This window comes from Myxine glutinosa, chromosome 4 (genome assembly GCF_964187855.1).
Source record: "Myxine glutinosa chromosome 4, kmMyxGlut1.1, whole genome shotgun sequence".
Lineage (NCBI taxonomy): Eukaryota > Metazoa > Chordata > Myxini > Myxiniformes > Myxinidae > Myxine > Myxine glutinosa.
This window is the reverse complement of record NC_136264.1, coordinates 114,315,242-114,333,022: the sequence shown is the minus strand read 5'-3', so window position 1 is coordinate 114,333,022 and position 17,781 is coordinate 114,315,242. Positions and strand designations below refer to the sequence as shown.

Here is a 17,781-nt window from a genome sequence, read left to right as displayed (position 1 = left end):
CAAAAGAGCGAGATAAAAAAAATAAAAAAAATAAACCTCTCCTTTTACCTTCCGGCGAATGTGGCCCATTTTCAGAGATAGATTAAGACACAATCTCCACTAGCGGGTTCTGATCTCGAGGGTGGATTTGCAGCATCTCAACTCAACAGAATTATACATTTGCTGATTAAAAACCAGGAAGATTGATCCTTCAAACCTGCCAGGTTAGTATCATGGTTCAGGCTACTGCTGATGGAAACATGGAGCTTGGTTTTAGCTTCATCTAATCCCAGTCTCGACCTCAAGTGTTTATGAGGTTGAGATTCCATTTACTTTTGTTGCAAAGGTGTAAGTGTTGGGATGAACGATGTCATGTCCTTCCAATGCCTGGAATCACACGTGCTGCAAGTCGTAATGGGACTGTACCAGATGGACGAACCAAAAATTATATCAATGAAACGTTCAGAATGGATGGAAATCGGCGTTTTTACATACAAAGGAAACATTGTGCAACAATGAAGGAAAAGGTTCAAGCAACACATTGGTTTTATTATGATACACTTGATTCTCTTGCGTTAAGAAAATTCAAATGCACACTTTCAGTAAAACAAGTCGGAGTGAATGGATGTCTTGAAAAATAAAAATGCTGAAATCTGAGTTCAAATGGATTATTAATCTTCTTCGTCCTCGTTGGCATGCAAGTGTGATGGGTTTATAAAGAAAAGGTGAAATGAGGCCGGTGTCAGGTCAACATGTTATGGATATTGGACAGTTATGCCATCAGTTGTCGACTGGAAACTGCGTAATAAATGGCAGGACGGTCATATTCTTAAAATGCCAGTATTATTAGCAATATGACTTTGCCATACATGGCAACTGCAAACAAACAAATAAAAAGGTAACTTTCAATTCTTTGGAAGAGGTGGACGACAGGCGCATTGTTAAAAGGCAGTGTTATTGCCCAAATCAAAGCCAAAACGTACAATAACTATGATGTCACAGCAGCACGTTGGAAAATTCTTCCCAAGGAGTTACGTTCAATTCCTCACCATGGAGAAACTGAAGAGCTAAAACTGTGACTGTTTTGTACTCAAATGGTGCTCAATAAGCAACTTATAAAAAGGTTCGGTATTGTTTGACGTGAAGTAAGAACGACCCCCCCACTCTCTCTCCAATTACAACCAGGAACCAAACAAGCTCATCTCATGTTTGTCGACAAGCCATGACTGGCAGGTTACGGGTTTGCAGTTTTTGAGTTTTGTGAAATACGCTTATCATGCATAATTCGTGCAAAACTGAGAGGAGAGAGGAAAGGAGGAGGAGGAGGCGGAGGAGGAGGTGAGAGGAGGAGAGAGGAGGCGGAGGAGGAGGAGGAGAGAGGAAAAAGGAAGGGAGGAGGAGAGGGAGGAGGAGGAGGAGGAGGAGGAGGCAGGGGAGAAACTAAACCTGAATAATGAAAAGCTATGAGCCAACTGTATCAAACAGTGCAATAGCGACTGAGATACATCAGCAACCCGTCAGTGATAGTTTAAACGCCATTTCAATGAACAAGGTGCAGAAACTGCACTATCACAAGCAGTTACCAGCAGGGGTGGGGGAAACGTGTGTGTAAGGGACGTTTACAGCAAAAAAAAAAAAAAAAAAGGAAAGAAAAACCAAAAAAAAACCTCAATCACTGACCCATTCCTGCAGAGATTAAATCAAAATTATCTGCTGCAGAGTTGAACCAGGAAGAAAAACCTTTTCTGGGAGTATATATAATTACTGTGCGCCTAGTGCGGCCAAATAGCTATCTATGCAGGGGATACTCCTGCAGTGAAATGCCAAGTACATAAGTCATATTCTCAAACCCATTGGAGAAAGCAGCAGGCGAAACATTCTGGCCTAGTAATCATCTCCACGGCTCACTACCTCCTTACAGGTAGGCCGTAGCAAAATAGTATGCTCAAACTGTGCCGTGTACGAGCCGCGCACATCGCACAGAGGCGGGTAGGCATCTACCACTCCGGTGTCGCACAGGTTCTTGAGAGCCATTAGGTATTTTGTCTCCCCGAGGCGATCCAGCCAGCGTCGGCAGAAGGCCAGCGTCCCAAAGTTCTCATTTATCACATTCAGAAGGTGCTTCGCCCGCGACAGCCTGTTGGATTCAACAAGGGGCAATGTAAACTGGCTCTTTTAGGCCTAGTAATAACACAAGGATAAGTAAAACTATTAGTAGAATTAGTATAATTGAAACAAGTATATAAGGAAACTAGAACGCCACTCAGTAGAGCGCATACTCCCGCCGTGGGTTTAGTTGGAATAATACGTTTTGTTTAACATCCCCTCTCCCCAAAACAATAAATGAAAAAGAAAGTAAGCCCTGTCAGAGAATTAATTTTGATATATCTCGGAATTAGAGGAGAAAAACATCATTTAAGAAAAAGAATAAAAGCTTTAATGCAGTAAAACAGAAAAAATCTTTCCCAAAAAAATTTCCAAAAAAAGTTCCTGGATCCGGAATAATATCCTGAGCTTCACCAAAAACTAATCAATTCTTCCTTATCCCAAGGGCAATCAACCCACCAACTTTCATCCAAATCCGTTCAGAACTTTTCCAGATATCTTGTTCAAACACACAAACATACGAACACACACACACACACACACACACACACACACACACACACACACACACACACACACACACACACACACGGACACGATCGAATGCGTTACTCCCTGGCGGGAGTAATAAACCTGAAAATCGCAGAGCCAGAACCAGAATTATTTATTTGGTCTGGGAAGCCAATGCGAGGTTTCTTCTTCTTCAGCATCTCACAACCGTTTGAATATGCGATCTTAAAAAAAAAAAGTTGGAATTTTGCCAAATCTGTTTTATTCGTTTGTTAATATACCTCAGCCATTGATAAATCTGGAACTAAGTCTTTATAAGTTCATCAAATACTGACACCGCAAATGACATTCGCTGAGCTAAATGTTGATCTCTTCTGAGGTAAAAAAACAAAAACAAAACAGTTTTAAAGCATTATACGTATCAAACGATACATTTTATGAAACGGGGAAACCTAATACACACTTTCGTGGTTTTAAAATGACAGAACATGTCTTTATTAGAAAGAAAAAAAAGAACATTGAAGACGACGCTGCTAAAAAAATACACCGCTCGAACGCATAACCACGAGTTTAAACTACATTTACAACAAATATGAAAACTATTTTCATATCACAATGTTAAATATAGAATATATAGAAGATAATGTTAAAAAAAAATGAGCCCTGTCTTTCAATGGTAAAAAAATCTTTCAAAAAATTCCTGGATCGGGAATAATATCCTGAGCTTCACCAAAAACTAATTAATTCTTTCTTATCCCAAGGGCAATCATCCCACCAACTTTCATCCAAATCCGTTCAGAACGTTTCCAGATATCTTGTGTACGTACGCACGCACACACACACACACACACACACACACACACACACACACACACACACACACACACACACACACACACACACACACACACACACACACGAATGCGGGAGTAATAACACAAGCTTTAAGAATATTACAATCGCTCATGCCTTCGCGTCAGCGAGTGTGTCGTCCATTGGACGGGACATTACGCTGGGTGCCCATGGCTGCTCACATTTGCTGAGGGATATTAAAGATCCCCAAATGCCTTTCCAGAAGAGGCCACTGTGTACAAGTCAACCTGCCAAATTCCAAATTCCTGTCGTCTCACTGTGGAAAGCAATGGCAAACCACCCACGATATTCTCTGTCAAGAGAAGGCTTCAACAGTCCATGCAATGGAAGCACAAGTGAACAAGAGAGTTTGCACTCGACCCTCAACCAGAAAGATCATGACCTCAATTTTCTGGGATGCCGATGGAATGTTGACCAAAGGATGTTGATCAAAGGCAAGCTCCTTCACGACAACACACCTGCGCACGAGGCAGGCCAACTTTTGTGACCAAAGATTCCCAGCAGCTGGATAATATCGCTCCTCCCCACCCCAAATCCCCTCCTGTTGCCAAATTCAGAAAATATTTTTACCTAAAACGATTCCTAAAGGAATCACAGGATCAGGTCTGTTCGTTCTTCAATCGCAGCAAAGGCCGGTGGCCTCTTTCTCATTTCCTTCACCAATTCGAAAATCTCGGTCTGTTCAGTCATTTCCAGTTTTTCCTGCCCTTTTACCTTTATTTATGTAATCATCAACGTGTTCAAACAATGTACTCTATTTTCAAAATTCAAGGTAGTGGCATCACCTAATATCGAACCTGTCTTTCCGAGTCAGTCAGTCTCTCTCTCACAGTCTCTCTCACAGTCTCTCTCACAGTCTCTCTCACAGTCTCTCTCACAGTCTCTCTCACAGTCTGTCTCACAGTCTCTCTCACAGTCTGTCTCACAGTCTGTCTCACAGTCTCTCTCTCTCTCTCTCTCACAGTCTCTCTCTCTCTCTCTCACAGTCTCTCTCTCTCTCTCTCTCTCACAGTCTGTCTCTCTCTCTCTCTCTCTCTCTCTCACAGTCTCTCTCTCTCACAGTCTCTCTCTCTCACAGTCTCTCTCTCTCTCACAGTGTGTCTGTCTGTCTCTGTCTCTCTGTCTGTCTGTCTGTCTGTCTGTCTGTCTGTCTGTCTGTCTCTCTCTCTCTCTCTCTCATTGGATATCGAAACGCGATTACAAAAAGCTACCGACAATGCTTTGTAATCAGCGGACATAAATTGAAATTATTCAGTGGGGTAGGATAGGGGGTTGAAGGAGAGGAAGGAATGGGGGTGGGAGTGCCTGATGAAGGTTAAGTGGACAACTCACCTGAGTGACACATGTTGACCCACATCAAAGTTCTTCATATAGTGAGAGCACTCCATGTCATCATGAACAACACCCTTACCTGTGCTGCCAAAGGTCTCAATGGCATAAACCTCACCCTCCTGCACAGAGAAGCACATTCTTTCAACAAGTACTCGTTAACACATGTTATTAACACTGAGGTATGCGACGAGATCTGGAGACTTTCAAAATACTTTAACACCATATTTTCAGAGCCAGCACGATTATGACCTCGAGTCCTCAAATAAGCTTACGGTTATACCTCCATTCTCGTGGCTTCTCCTCCCTTCACGATGGGCACCGTTTTCCCAGCATGGATTCTGTAAGGGCCAATCGAGTGGCCATTCAGGTTCCGAATGGGTTTCACTGTGAGGGAATGATCAAAATAGCAACACACTGTATGCAAGAACACGAGTCCTACCTTGGTAAGTTAGCTAAAGTATGGTGTTAACTACTCTGATTGTCTTTACTGGGGAGGGCCAGGGGCTGTATGGAAGATCATTTGGGTGAAAACATCAAGGGATAGAATACATTCCAAGTAAATTATTTATACTGTATATAAACAGCAGGAATGCTTCTTGCCAAAGACTGCTCAATGGAGGAAACCACGAAAATCATAATTTCGTATGCAGCCTTTGGCTGCTGATCCCATTACTGCCAGGAGAGCAGCTGTGCCGCTGATGCAGTGCCCGTTTCCAGTAAGCCGGTACTCATTATGCAGGCCTCGGAAGGAGGACAGGCTGGGTCACCCACCTGGTCTTATTTAACGGCACAACAGGGGCTTAAGCTCAAGACCCTAAGATCTTAAGCCAGCCACCTTTTTTTTTTTTTTTTTTTTTTTTTTTTTGTATACAAGATCGAGGCTCGTGAAAGAGCGAACATTAATCACACAGAAAGACAAACCGACACATAAAACATATAACATAGGGAGCGGTAGACAAGATGGGGAGAGAGGGGGAAGGACACAAACACAACATTTGAGAGCAGGGACCGAGAGACATGGAGACATCGAGAGATCTGAGAGAGGGCGAGGGCTTTGGGGGGGGGGGCGTGGGAAGGGGGCAGTGGGAGAGGTATAAAACATATGGACACTGCCAGGACTTCCAGGAAAGAAGTTGGAATTTCAAACAAGGTGGACCTGGGGTGAATTAGCGGGGGTAGAAAAGATCAAGGTTTTGGATGGGGGAAGATAAGAGATGGTGGTGAACAGCTGTTTTAAAGACCTGGAGGGAGGAGTGGGATTGAAGGGAGTGAGGGAGTTTGTTCCAGAGGCGGGAGAAAAGAGGAATGAAAGAGTGAAGGTGAGCGGAGAGCCGAGATTTCGGCAGTTTAACCATCAGAGGGTTGCTGGCAGATCTTGTGCGACCTGTAGGAATATTTGGGGGACAGAGCACAGAGAGAGCTGGGGGTGCAAGGCCGGAGAGGAGTCGGTAGAAGACAGAAAGACCACCTACCTGCCTGCGGTGAGTGAGTGAAAGGCCCTCAGAGATAGCTTCATCGCGGGAGATTCCAATAATTCTGAAAGCTTTGGTTTCAACAGCGTGAAGCCGAGCTAGGTGTGAGGCAGGAGCACCGGCCCATAGGGGAGAACAGTATTCCATTGAGCTGCGGATGAAAGCCTTGTATGTGGTGAGGAGCTCAGGTGTGCCGAGGAAGGACTTCGCACGACGGAGGATGCCCAGTCGGCGACTGGCTTTGGAGGCCAGCTTGGAAATGTGGTTTTCCCAAGAAAGATCATGGCAGATAGTGAGACCCAAAATCTTGAGCGACAGAACTTCTTGGAGAGGATTGTTGAGAAAGTAGATGGGAGGGTTGTCCAGTCGATCTTTTCGGAGAGACATAGTAAGAGTGTGAGATTTGTCAGGATTGAAAGACATGTTCCACTTGTTTGACCAGTCTGTGATTTTGTCCAGGTCTTCAGAGAGTGAGGAGGCAGCAGACTGCCGATCTGAGGGAAGAGGAATGGAGCGGCAGAGAGTGGAGTCATCAGCAAAGAGATAGAGAGGATTTTCGAGAGAGTCAGAGAGATCATTGATGAAGACCAGAAAAAGCACGGGGCCCAGAACACTGCCTTGGGGAACTCCAGCCTGAACAGGAAGAGGAGATGAGAGAAACCCATTCAGGGCCACACGTTGACGACGACTAGAGAGGAAGTCCGCCAGCCATGCGTGGAGATTTCCATGGATACCAAAGGAGGAGAGTTAGGTGAGCAGAGCAGGGTGCCAGACCGTGTCGAAGGCACGTGATATGTCGAGGGAGACAGCTCTAATTTCCTGTTTGGCATTGAGGACCTCCATCCATTGTTGAGACAGCAGAAGCAGCATGTCCAGAGTAGAGTGACCTGGTCTGAAACCAAATTGATGATCAGAGATCAAGCCATTGGAGAAGAGGAAAGATTTCATATCAGAAGCAATGATGGATTCCATGACTTTGCTGATAATTGGGAGAAGGCTGATTGGTCTGTAGTTGCTAGGATCTGTTTTTGCACCTTTTTTGTGCAAAGCGGTGATGTTGGCTGATTTCCAAGCAGATGGCAGTTGACCTTGAGCAAAAGAGAGGGTGAAGAGAACAGAGAGAGGGTGAGATAGAGCAGCAGAGCAGGATTTTAGGACCCGTGGGCTGATGCCGTCGGGTCCAGTTGCAGAATCAGAGTCGAGGGTTGACAGAAACTTTTCCACCTTGTCAGGAGGAAAGGACACGGAGTCCAGGAGCAGCAGGGTACGACTGGGTATGGTGGGTACAGAGAGGGATGGGTTTGGGACACAAGATTTAGAGGCAAACACAGAGTTGAGGCATTCAGCTTTTTCACGTGCGGAGTCAGCTGTGTAGCCGTTTGAGGTCAGGGAGGGGATGGAGGGGGAACAAACACCAGAAACGGATTTGACCAGACGCCACCAGGATTTGGAAGAGGGAGACAGATAAGAGAGTTCGGTCTTGAGAACGGAGAGATATTGTTTCCTGGCTCTCCTGAGGGTGGACACACACTTGTTTCGGGCTTTGTGAAAGGAAATGAGATTTCCTTCCGTTGGATTTGCTTTCCAGGAGACGAAGGCAAGTTGTTTCTGGGCAACAGCCTCACCACAAGATTCCGTGTACCATGGACGGGAGGAAGGGTATGACAGCTGAAGACGAGATGGGATAAATCTGTGCATGAGAGAGAGCAATTTACTTTGGAAGAATTCCCAGGATGAGTTGATGTCAGAAGTGGTAGAGATGGGAGACCAGTCCAGATGATTGATGGCTGCTTGAAGACCGTGCCAGTTGGCCTGAGTGAAATGCCAGACTCGTCGACGCTGAGCAGGCTCCCTGAGGATGGTCAGCGAGATGTCCACTTTAACAAGGACATGATCAGATGATCCGATCGGAGCAGAAGAAGAGCAGCAGACATTTTCAGGGAAGTTAGTCATAACCAAGTCCAGAAGAGAAGATGTTCCGTTGACTGAGATCCGGGTCGGGAAATTGACAGATTGTGTCAGTCCCAGTGAGTCGCAGAAGTCCTTTGCTGAGGAGCCATGGCTGGTGAGAGAGGTACCCACACCCAGCCAACTGGCATGATGACAGTTGAAATCACCACATATGAGGAAGAGAGAGTTGGGATGAGTAGATAGAAGTTGGTCCATATCATCAGACAGCGAGATGTAGATGGAGTCATCACTGTTTGGTGGACGGTACAACACACATATGAACAAGAGGTGGGAGCGAAGGGGAAGCCGTAGCCAGAGGTATTCCTGGGGGTGAGGTGGAGAGAGTGCAGTGCAGGGCGAGTGAGGAAGAGAGTTTTTGATAAAGATAGCAACCCCGCCTCCAGGACGAGGCTCAGGTCTATCATACCGGAGGAGGGAGTAGCCCGGGAGAGATACTATGGAATCAGAGACATCATAAAGGAGGAAAGTTTCTGTTAAGCAGATCACGTCTGGTTTGACAGAAGCAACCTGTATGGAGAGATCAGTTAAGTTTGAACGAAGGCCCCGGATGTTTGAGGTCCATACCGTTAATGAAGAGGAAGGGGGAGCATCAGATACAGAACAGGGGGGAGGAGGGGTAGGGTAAGATGTGGAAGAGGTGGAAGAGGTAGGGAGAGCTGTTGAAGGTGTGTCAGAGATTTCAGAATAGCTCGGAGAAAGGGAAGGATGGGGCGGACAAAAGGTTTGATGGTGATTGGGTGAGCCACAATGAGGTGTTATTTGAGGAGGGGGAAGAGCGAGGCAGAAGGTTGGGGGAGATGGAGGTGAGAGTTTGAAGGGGGAAGAAGCGGGGAGGACGCTTTGAGGAGGGGGAGTGAGAGGGGGGTTAACCGTTAAGGTAACCTTAACCGTTAAGCCAACACAAAGCTTACCATACAAAAAAATAACATGACATCACTTTATCCAGAGAGAAATGCAATAACACAAAATAATGACTTCAACCGCACACAGTACTTTTGCACGGGATTTATCTACCATGAGTCATGGTCCCTGTCTGCCAAGAATGAAGAACAGTTCAGAACAATCGCCACAAAATTGGACTTAAATTAAAGCCAAAACAATCAACACTCTAGAAATAATTGTTTTATACCCTTCGCCCAGATGTATGCCTCCTCACAATTCTATCTCGGAGTTCTACAGACAGTTCATTGGACTTCATGGTAAAGTATCTGCTCTGACATGCACTGTCAACTGTGGGACCTTGTATAGAAAGATGTTTCTTTTTAAATCATGTCCGATCAATTGAATTGGCCACAGGTGGACTCCAATCAAATTGTAGAGACATCTCAAGGATCATCAAACTAAATTGGATGCACCTGAGCTCAATTTGGAGTGTCATAGCAAAGGGGTTGAATACTTATTGACTAGACATTTCAGCTTTTCATTTTTAATTATTTTGGAAAAAATTCTCAAACAAAAATTGCAGAACAGTGACAAAACATCTCAATTTAATCCATGTTAAATTCAGGCTGTAACACAAGAACATGTGAAAAAAGTCAAGGGATGTGAAAACTTCCTGATGGGTGTCCATAAGTCTGGAACCATAGGGCAAAATAAGTGATTCATAATTATTTTTTCATTTCATGATGATCCAAACTTATGGGACACCCTACACACACACACACCTACACCTACACCTACACCTACACACACACACACACACACACACACACACACACACACACACACACACACACACACACACACACACACACACACACACACACACACACACACACACACACACACACACACACACAATATCCAGCCAGGTCAGCTCCTGTAGCTCCCCACCTCCCAACATGATTGATAGCATTTATCACCATGGGTTTGTGTAGCACACGTCCATCCACTCAGGCCTTGCACATGGTCAGAAGTTTGCAGTATGAGCAGATGCCCATTCAGCGAGCTGAGAAGCTTCTCCAAGTCTTTCGTTGTGCAGAGGCACAGCCCTTTCTCTCAGGTACTTTTCCAAGTACTTCGGATTATTTTACAGCTTTGTGAGCAATTACAGGTAACAACCCTTGTTTCATACACATTCAAATACTTTATTTTGTCCCAAACAAAGCAGTTTCATGGGGTTTCTGCACATGCGCACCAAGCATTCTGCGGCCAGATTACATCATTTCGACAGTCGAGTATTGCTGTGAGTTTGTCAATTGTGATGTAAGTGTGAAACAGTGGCATCATACCTTGGTAAGTTTTTCCATCCAGCTCTACTTCATAAGATTCCATCACCTCCTGGATTGCTTCCCCAACATCACGCAAAGGTACATCAATCCCCGCCATCTGCGCAAATATTTGAAGACAAAAATACATTTGTTACAAGAATGTCCGTATGATTCTCTCTGTGCCAATAGCATTTGTATTCACAATGCTTGAAACTTGTGCAAGACCTTGCCTTTATTCCAGTGTTGGTAGCATCCTTCACAGCTTCAAGGAGCTTGTCATACTTGGGGTTAAAGGTCACAGTGAAAGCACAATCGATGATTCGACCTGTAATAGGCCAATTGCATTAGTCGATAGTCAAAGTGCATAATATGGAGCAAAACGTGGCAGCAATGTCAGAAACAGTAATGGATCCAACTTTGGGGATTGGCTATGCAAGTGATACTCCCATCGTGAATCAGTATTGGGCAACAGCACCCCCTCCAAAAAATTCCTGTAAAATAGTTATATTCCCCATTCACATCTCAAATAGACCTGTTTACATTTTTGAAATAGACCTGTTTACACATTTGAAATAGACCTGTTTACCCATTTGAAATTGACCTGTTTCCCCATTTGAAATAGACCTGTTTACCCATTTGAAATAGACCTGTTTACCCATTTGAAATAGACCTGTTTACCCATTTGAAATAGACCTGTTTACCCATTTGAAATAGATCTGTTTATCCATTTGAAATATACCTGTTTACCCATTTGAAATAGACCTGTTTACATATTTGAAATAGACCTGTTTACGTATTTAAAATACTTGTTTACGTATTTAAAATAAACCTGTTTACATATATAATATAGACCTGTTTAAATATATAAAATAGACCTGTTTACATATTTAAAATAGACCTGTTCACATTTAAAATAGACCTGTTTACATATTTAAAATAGACCTGTTTACATATTTAAAATAGACCTATTTACATATTAAAAATAGACCTGTTTACATTTTTAAAATAGACCTCTTTACATATTTAAAATAGACCTGGACCTGTTTACATATTGTTATGTCAGGGGGGTAGAGTGATATATAGAGTCAGATAGATCTGAATAGGTATCATGCTTCGACTGTCGCGATAGGGAATCAACCTTGTAATAAGTTCTATGTTTAGCCCGGGATGTCGGTATAAGCTGTATTGGTGTCCCCGCCACGAGGGAGCGGGGCGTGCTAAGTAGTACAGGGATTATGGATAAGATTCCTTTGTTCGTCGTCCCCTCTGTCGCCAAACCTGTGTCCCTTATGGCAACGCACTCATTTAAACACTTATATAGGTCCTTAGTGCACTCATTAAATAATTCCCCTCCCTTACCACAACGACTTTGGGAAACAGGCAGGAAGCCAGGCCAGAGCACCGCCGATGGGGCCGCAGCCAGCCACACCACCAGCTGGCCTAGCAACCAGCCTCGTGGCAGGCTACGGCCACGCCGAGGGAACAGGGTGATTGGTTGGAGCAGGAGGCACTCGACAAATGGAAGAAAGCCAGCGAGTGCGAACGTTCTAGAAGACGAGGGTCGCAGCGCTGGTTGGAGAAAGAAAGGCCTGACGTCATAGGGCGAGCAGTAAAACTGCAGGCTCGCCGGAATTGCGCTCTTCTCTGCTGGCCTGGGCTGATTCGTTTCCTTCCTTCCTCCCGCGCTCTCGACGTTCCTGTATCTCTTTGTGCCTCGTGTTGGAGATCGGCCTCGTGTTGGAGATCGGCTTCGCGTGGAGATCGCTAGCCCTGCGTTGGTGCGGTGTGCGGTGCTTAGAGCGAGGCGTGCCGCTGAACAGACGAGGCCGGGGCGAGCGGGTCACTCGAGGCCTGGTGGCACACAAGCGGGGCCGGACGGAGCCGCGTTGGACGACGGACACACAGACTACAGACAGAGAAGCTCGCACCACATTTCACAAGTACACGACGGACGGTTATTTTATTAATTAATTTTCCTTTGTCTCGTATCCGAAGTGTGAGTGGGGACGTCCCAATTTAGAATTATATTATATCATCGCGTTTCCCTGTCCCGATCTTTATTTCGAATAAACCCTTGTATTATTTTCCATTTCGTTTTAAACCCGTTCTGAGTTTATCACTTTCCAAGTTGAAGACGCTGGCGCGCACGAGCCGGGAGGTAAGCGATTCCGCTTCTTCCTCTTCATTCTTTCACCCGTGCTTTCATAGCCTAATCCGTATTTGATCGTCGCCTCCATTAAGTCCGTTTGGGTCATCTGCGAACCCTGGCATTAACCGAAGGGATCGCAGGACAATATTGTTGCGGATCTCCCGAAGCCCGTCGACGTACATAGGGGGGGTTAAACCACTTTCCCCCCTCGGGTCATCGTGTCCACGAGGCCGAGTCGTCATTCCCGCAGCAAGCGTGGAAAAGGGTATCGGGTCAATTCCACACGTACCTTTGGTACGCACGCTGCCACGAAAACGGGGACCGGACCTCGCACAAGCCACGCTAATCGAGTACGCCGAGCGGCTTGCGTATCACGTGACTCGTGCCGTTACTTTTATTGAACCCGATTCGAGTGGTTTTATTCGTGCGATGCTAGGCCAACAGATGGAACTGACGGGGACGATCAAATAGAAGGAAGAACAGGTTTATTTACAATGTACAGGGTGAAAAGACAAAGAGCAGGCACTTAAGCAGTCTTAACTTATACCCAGACAAAGGGCCCACTCACTCACGCAGGGAAAAGGAGGAAGAACAAGTTCGCGTGCCCAAACGCGTCCTGGGGCCGTTCACTCCAGACAGCTCGCCCGGCGTGGCCCTCGGTTGTTCACGGCACGTGTGCTGGGAGCACAGGCAAGGAGATCGCGCGTCTGTGGCCCGGAATGGGTCATCTTCACACAGCGCGATTAATACAGGCAGCAGCAGAGCGCAGGGCACGGGGAGTTCGTGTACAGAGACTATAACAAGCAACTCAATCCACTCGTGGTGGGACAGCAGCTCAGACGGGGAGCCTCTCACTCGTTCTGCTTCTCACCGATTCTGACCGATTCTGACGCTGGGGGGGGGTGGGGGGGGGGGGGGGGGTGGGGGGGGGGGGGCTCGGGGCACGGTTTTATATGGCCCCTCCCCGGCCTTACCCGAATGTTCCATGCCCCTCCTCTCGTTGCCATGGTGAGCCACTCCCCTCGAGCTCTGATTGGCGGCTCGCTGCAGCTCCTCCCTTCGGCCTTGCCAGACTTGTTCCAGGCCGAGCACATGGCATTCTAGCCCAATTGAGGCCTACACTTACTGGCCTGCTCAATGCAAACTAACACAGGAAAGGAGACCGCTTACATTTACTAAGAAATAACTGAACTACAGCGAGGCTACATGTTGTGGTGCAACTACCTACGAGGGGGTGTCATTCTTTATTCACAAAACAGTAACACTACACCCCTCTCTCACCAGACTCTTCCCGAGTCTACCCCAACAATGGAACGACCGGTAGAGCCTGGTATGCAAATTTAACCTGACTTTTAAATGTGACACATAGGTGTAATCCCTCTAGCATTTATTCTAACCCATGTGTGCGACATTTTTAACACGAATTATGTCCCCCCTATTGCGTTGAGCAGCTGCTCTGACAGATTCACACCCACAACTACCCGAGTATTTCTGGAATTTCAAACTACACACAGCCGGTGGGCACATTCTTATATGTACATGCACAGAACTTACTTTATTTACAATTCTATGACCCAGGACCTGTACTTTAGGAAGAGAGAATTGGAGGGGAGAAAAACACAACACACTCATAAATGGCACTTGCTGCTTGCATCTTGCATCTTGCTTCTTCTGTGTGCGGCTAACAAAACCAGCTGGCCCTAACCGGCATACAGGCCATATGAAGCATCAGGGCCATCTAAGCTTCCACATCTTCTTCATACCTGGCACACAATAGCAAATAATGCTTTTATTTTTCATTGCCAGCAGGGCCACTCCCATGTGGTCCAACTGCGTGGCATCAGCGCCACTCAACAAGTGGTCCGAAGGTGCAAGATGATTTTGCAGCAAGATGCTGCACAGCAGAGGTGCGAGGGCACAAGGCTTGTGGTCCATGAGTGACAAAATGTGCAGCAAGGTGGGTTTGGCAGCAAAGTGCTGCACTGTTCGGCTGCACAGATGTAGCAAGGGTGCAGCAAAATGACTGGTAGCAAGGTGCTGCACGGTTTGGCTGCACAGGTGCAACGGTGCAGAATGGATGCTGCACAGTTCGGCCTCCAAAATGGTCCTGGGGCGGGGAGGGAAGACGAAGCACAACAAGCAAGCGGAAAGGACACAGTGGCACATGAAAAACAAGGTGACCAGGCACCACCATGCCTGGTGCGGTGCGAGGGACGCGGTAGCACGAGCAGAGCAAACTCATCAAGAGCCGTCCGTACCCCCACCGTCAGCGACACTACCCTAGCCCCCCTTGTATTTACAATCAGTCTCTACGTCTCGTCTCCCATATCCCCCTCGATGCCAAATCCGTCCCCCAATCCCTTCCAGGAAGGAAGGGATGGAACACAACAATGTCCTACTTACGTCATGATGCGTCTTACTACTCAATCAGCTTACAGAGCCTCGGTGTGGAGCTCGTCCTCCTCGGTGACTGGCTGTGGATGGTGCGAAGTGGATTTCTCATCCTAACTACACTAATGACATTACACTTTTAAACTACCCGGGGTCGTACCCTGCCAATCGGCCTCTTTAAACGATGTGGTTCTAAGAACCCGAATTCCCATTGCCCACACTGTGGTGCCCTCCGAATTTGGGTCTCACTCCCACAAATTTTCACATTGTGCTTTCGCACAATTTCGGGGCTGGGTCGTGTGGCTCCACCAGCAGGTCTACCTACCTGCGCACCTCCGCCACTGAAGCCACCTCCCGCGACTACCTAACCGGGGAAGGCCCTCCCTGGCTCTTACCCCCTCTATGCCCACCTTGGCATCGGGCAACCCGGGTCCATCCCTTGGATCCTCGGGCCCCACTCACAACTAACCTATCCGGCTCCCAGAGCCTACCTACGGCCTCACCTGGCTGACAAACTACCAGTGGCGGAGTGCCTCAATAACTACAGGCACCAATTAAGCCACACGCCTAGCCATGTCACTGACTCATGCACCCAACAAAGCACTACTTGCTACTACCCACACCACAGGTGTCAATATCCATACAATTTACCTATGCCCTCTACCTGGCTTTAAACTACCCACCCCGGGCTTTCGTGAATGGGTTCCACTCCTCCCCCATTCAATCCTTCGCACCATGCATTCCACACCTTTTACTCCACACCATTACTTTCACACCATTTATCTCGCGCACCAAAAACACAATTCCATTTGCTCTTACACACAACTCCGGTTATTCTCAACCACAATTTGCCAAACACACAGCATCATCTATCTACCGAATTTCCCCTAAAACTCGTGCTTCCCCGTCGTCCCTTTACACTATGCACTCCCTTTCTTTTAACATCCACCTAAACTCTCTACATCCCCTCTATAGTTCAGGTGTCACTACTTAAATGTCATGTCCCTACTGTCTTCTAAATTCCTATCGTTATCCTAGCCCTCCCTCGGCTAGCTTCGGTGCCCCATGTAAGCAACCATTGCTGGCCCCTCCATGGGCCTAACACTGCCATCCCCCTAAACGAATGCTCATGCCCCCCCCCCCGCCACGTGGGAGGAATGGTCAGTACCATTCCCCCACGTGGGGTACACCACTCTCATCAGTCCGCTAAACTATGAGCCCCTCCATGCGGAGGTTCGTTGTCACGGCTCGGCCTCGAAGGGCCGAGCGATCCATTCGGGTGGTTGGTCGCCTGTATGGAGTGTCCGTCCGGCATTTTTGATCCAAGGGGGGAGGGATGGATGGGCCCAAGTGCCGGGCTCCATCCCTGCGCGGGACCTCGCGGTCCCACGCACGGTGACCCAACCGGCCACGGTCAAGGCACCTCACCCGACAGGGTGCGTGGCTCCGATAACTCCTACCTCCCCTTGAACCCGGCCGATCGCCCTTGCCGCCATACGGCACCACCCATAAAGTGCGGGGGCCGGAGGCACGAATCGTGCACGCCGGTCCTCGTGAGACCGACGCGGCACCGATCCCCTCCAGTCCCTGCAGCACACAACTCACCGGGGGCTCGCGTTCGCTACTCGTCCCGCTAAGCTCTACCCCCCCGGTCGGTGTCGATGCTTGAGCCGCGTCCTCACACCTCGCGACCCACTCAACACTCGCACACCCAAGCGCACACGCGCCCCTCACTCTCCATTCGTGCACACTCTGGTGTACACCACTCAGGCACACACGCACCTTTAACACACTCTGCTATCGCACACTCCGGTGCACACTCTCTCTCCACACACTCGGCCATCGCACACTCCAGTGCACTCGGCCCTTGCACACTCCTCCCACACACACTCCGGTGTGCACTCCTCCACACACTCTGGTGTGCACTCTCGCTCACACTCCGGTGCACACTTTTTTTTTCCACACTCGGCCATCGCACACCCTGGTGCACACGCTTCCGTTACACACTCGGCCCTCGCACACTCTGGTGCACACTCTTCCGTTACACACTCCATAATACCCTCTCGCTCCACGCACTCCCTCTCACACCACACAATGGGCCCTTCGCAAATCGTACCACCCTCACTTGTACACCGCACAATGGGCCCATCGCAAACGCCCGGGTCTCGCTTCTCTCCCAAGCACGCCGAGCACCCGTTCGCATCAACCACATTTGCGCCATTATCACTCACCCTCGGGGCCCTCCTTCTCTGCCAGCACCTGCAAACTTTTTATTTCGTTAGCAAGCACGGCATCACGATGCAAACACAAACTTTGTACATGTTCCATAACTTTCTCCCGTGATTTGTTCCCTTTCTTTTCTGTCTCTTCGACCCCCGTCTTTTCTTCTACCTCGACGATCGTCGGCGCCCCTGAAATTTTCTTTTCCAACTCAGCCTTCGCCGGCGCCCCCAAAATTTGATTTTCCAATGCGACGATAGCCGGCTCCTTTACACCCCGCGTCGCTACTCCCGTAGCCCCGGTCAACTTGGCTGTCCTCTGCTCAAGCTCGCTCCCCATGCGTTCTCCGCACCGGGTCACCTCGTCGCATACCACCGTGACCTTCCCGCTCAACCTGCCCCCAATGTCCTCCCCTGCCTTTTTCATGTCCTTTTTTGACGCTGCCAACATCTTTTCTATTTCACACCTGGATTCCTTTATTTCTTCCCCAATTTTTCCATTTGACCACCCATCTTGTTTTCCAACTCCTCCATGTTACACCTTGCTTCGTCCCTCATTTATTTCGTTG

General features: G+C 47.7%; 1 protein-coding gene across 1 annotated transcript in view; it reads right to left on the bottom strand.

The window, feature by feature from the left end:
- Positions 1-502: 502 nt before the first annotated feature.
- The window catches only part of METAP2 (methionyl aminopeptidase 2), a gene marked incomplete in the record, with an annotated part of 66,620 nt that continues 49,341 nt past the window's right edge, over positions 503-17,781 (bottom strand). The window contains 5 exon segments of the mRNA XM_078776292.1: positions 503-2,116; positions 4,801-4,919; positions 5,081-5,184; positions 10,475-10,571; positions 10,684-10,778. Of these exon segments, the coding sequence (XP_078632418.1) occupies positions 1,864-2,116; positions 4,801-4,919; positions 5,081-5,184; positions 10,475-10,571; positions 10,684-10,778 (668 nt within the window).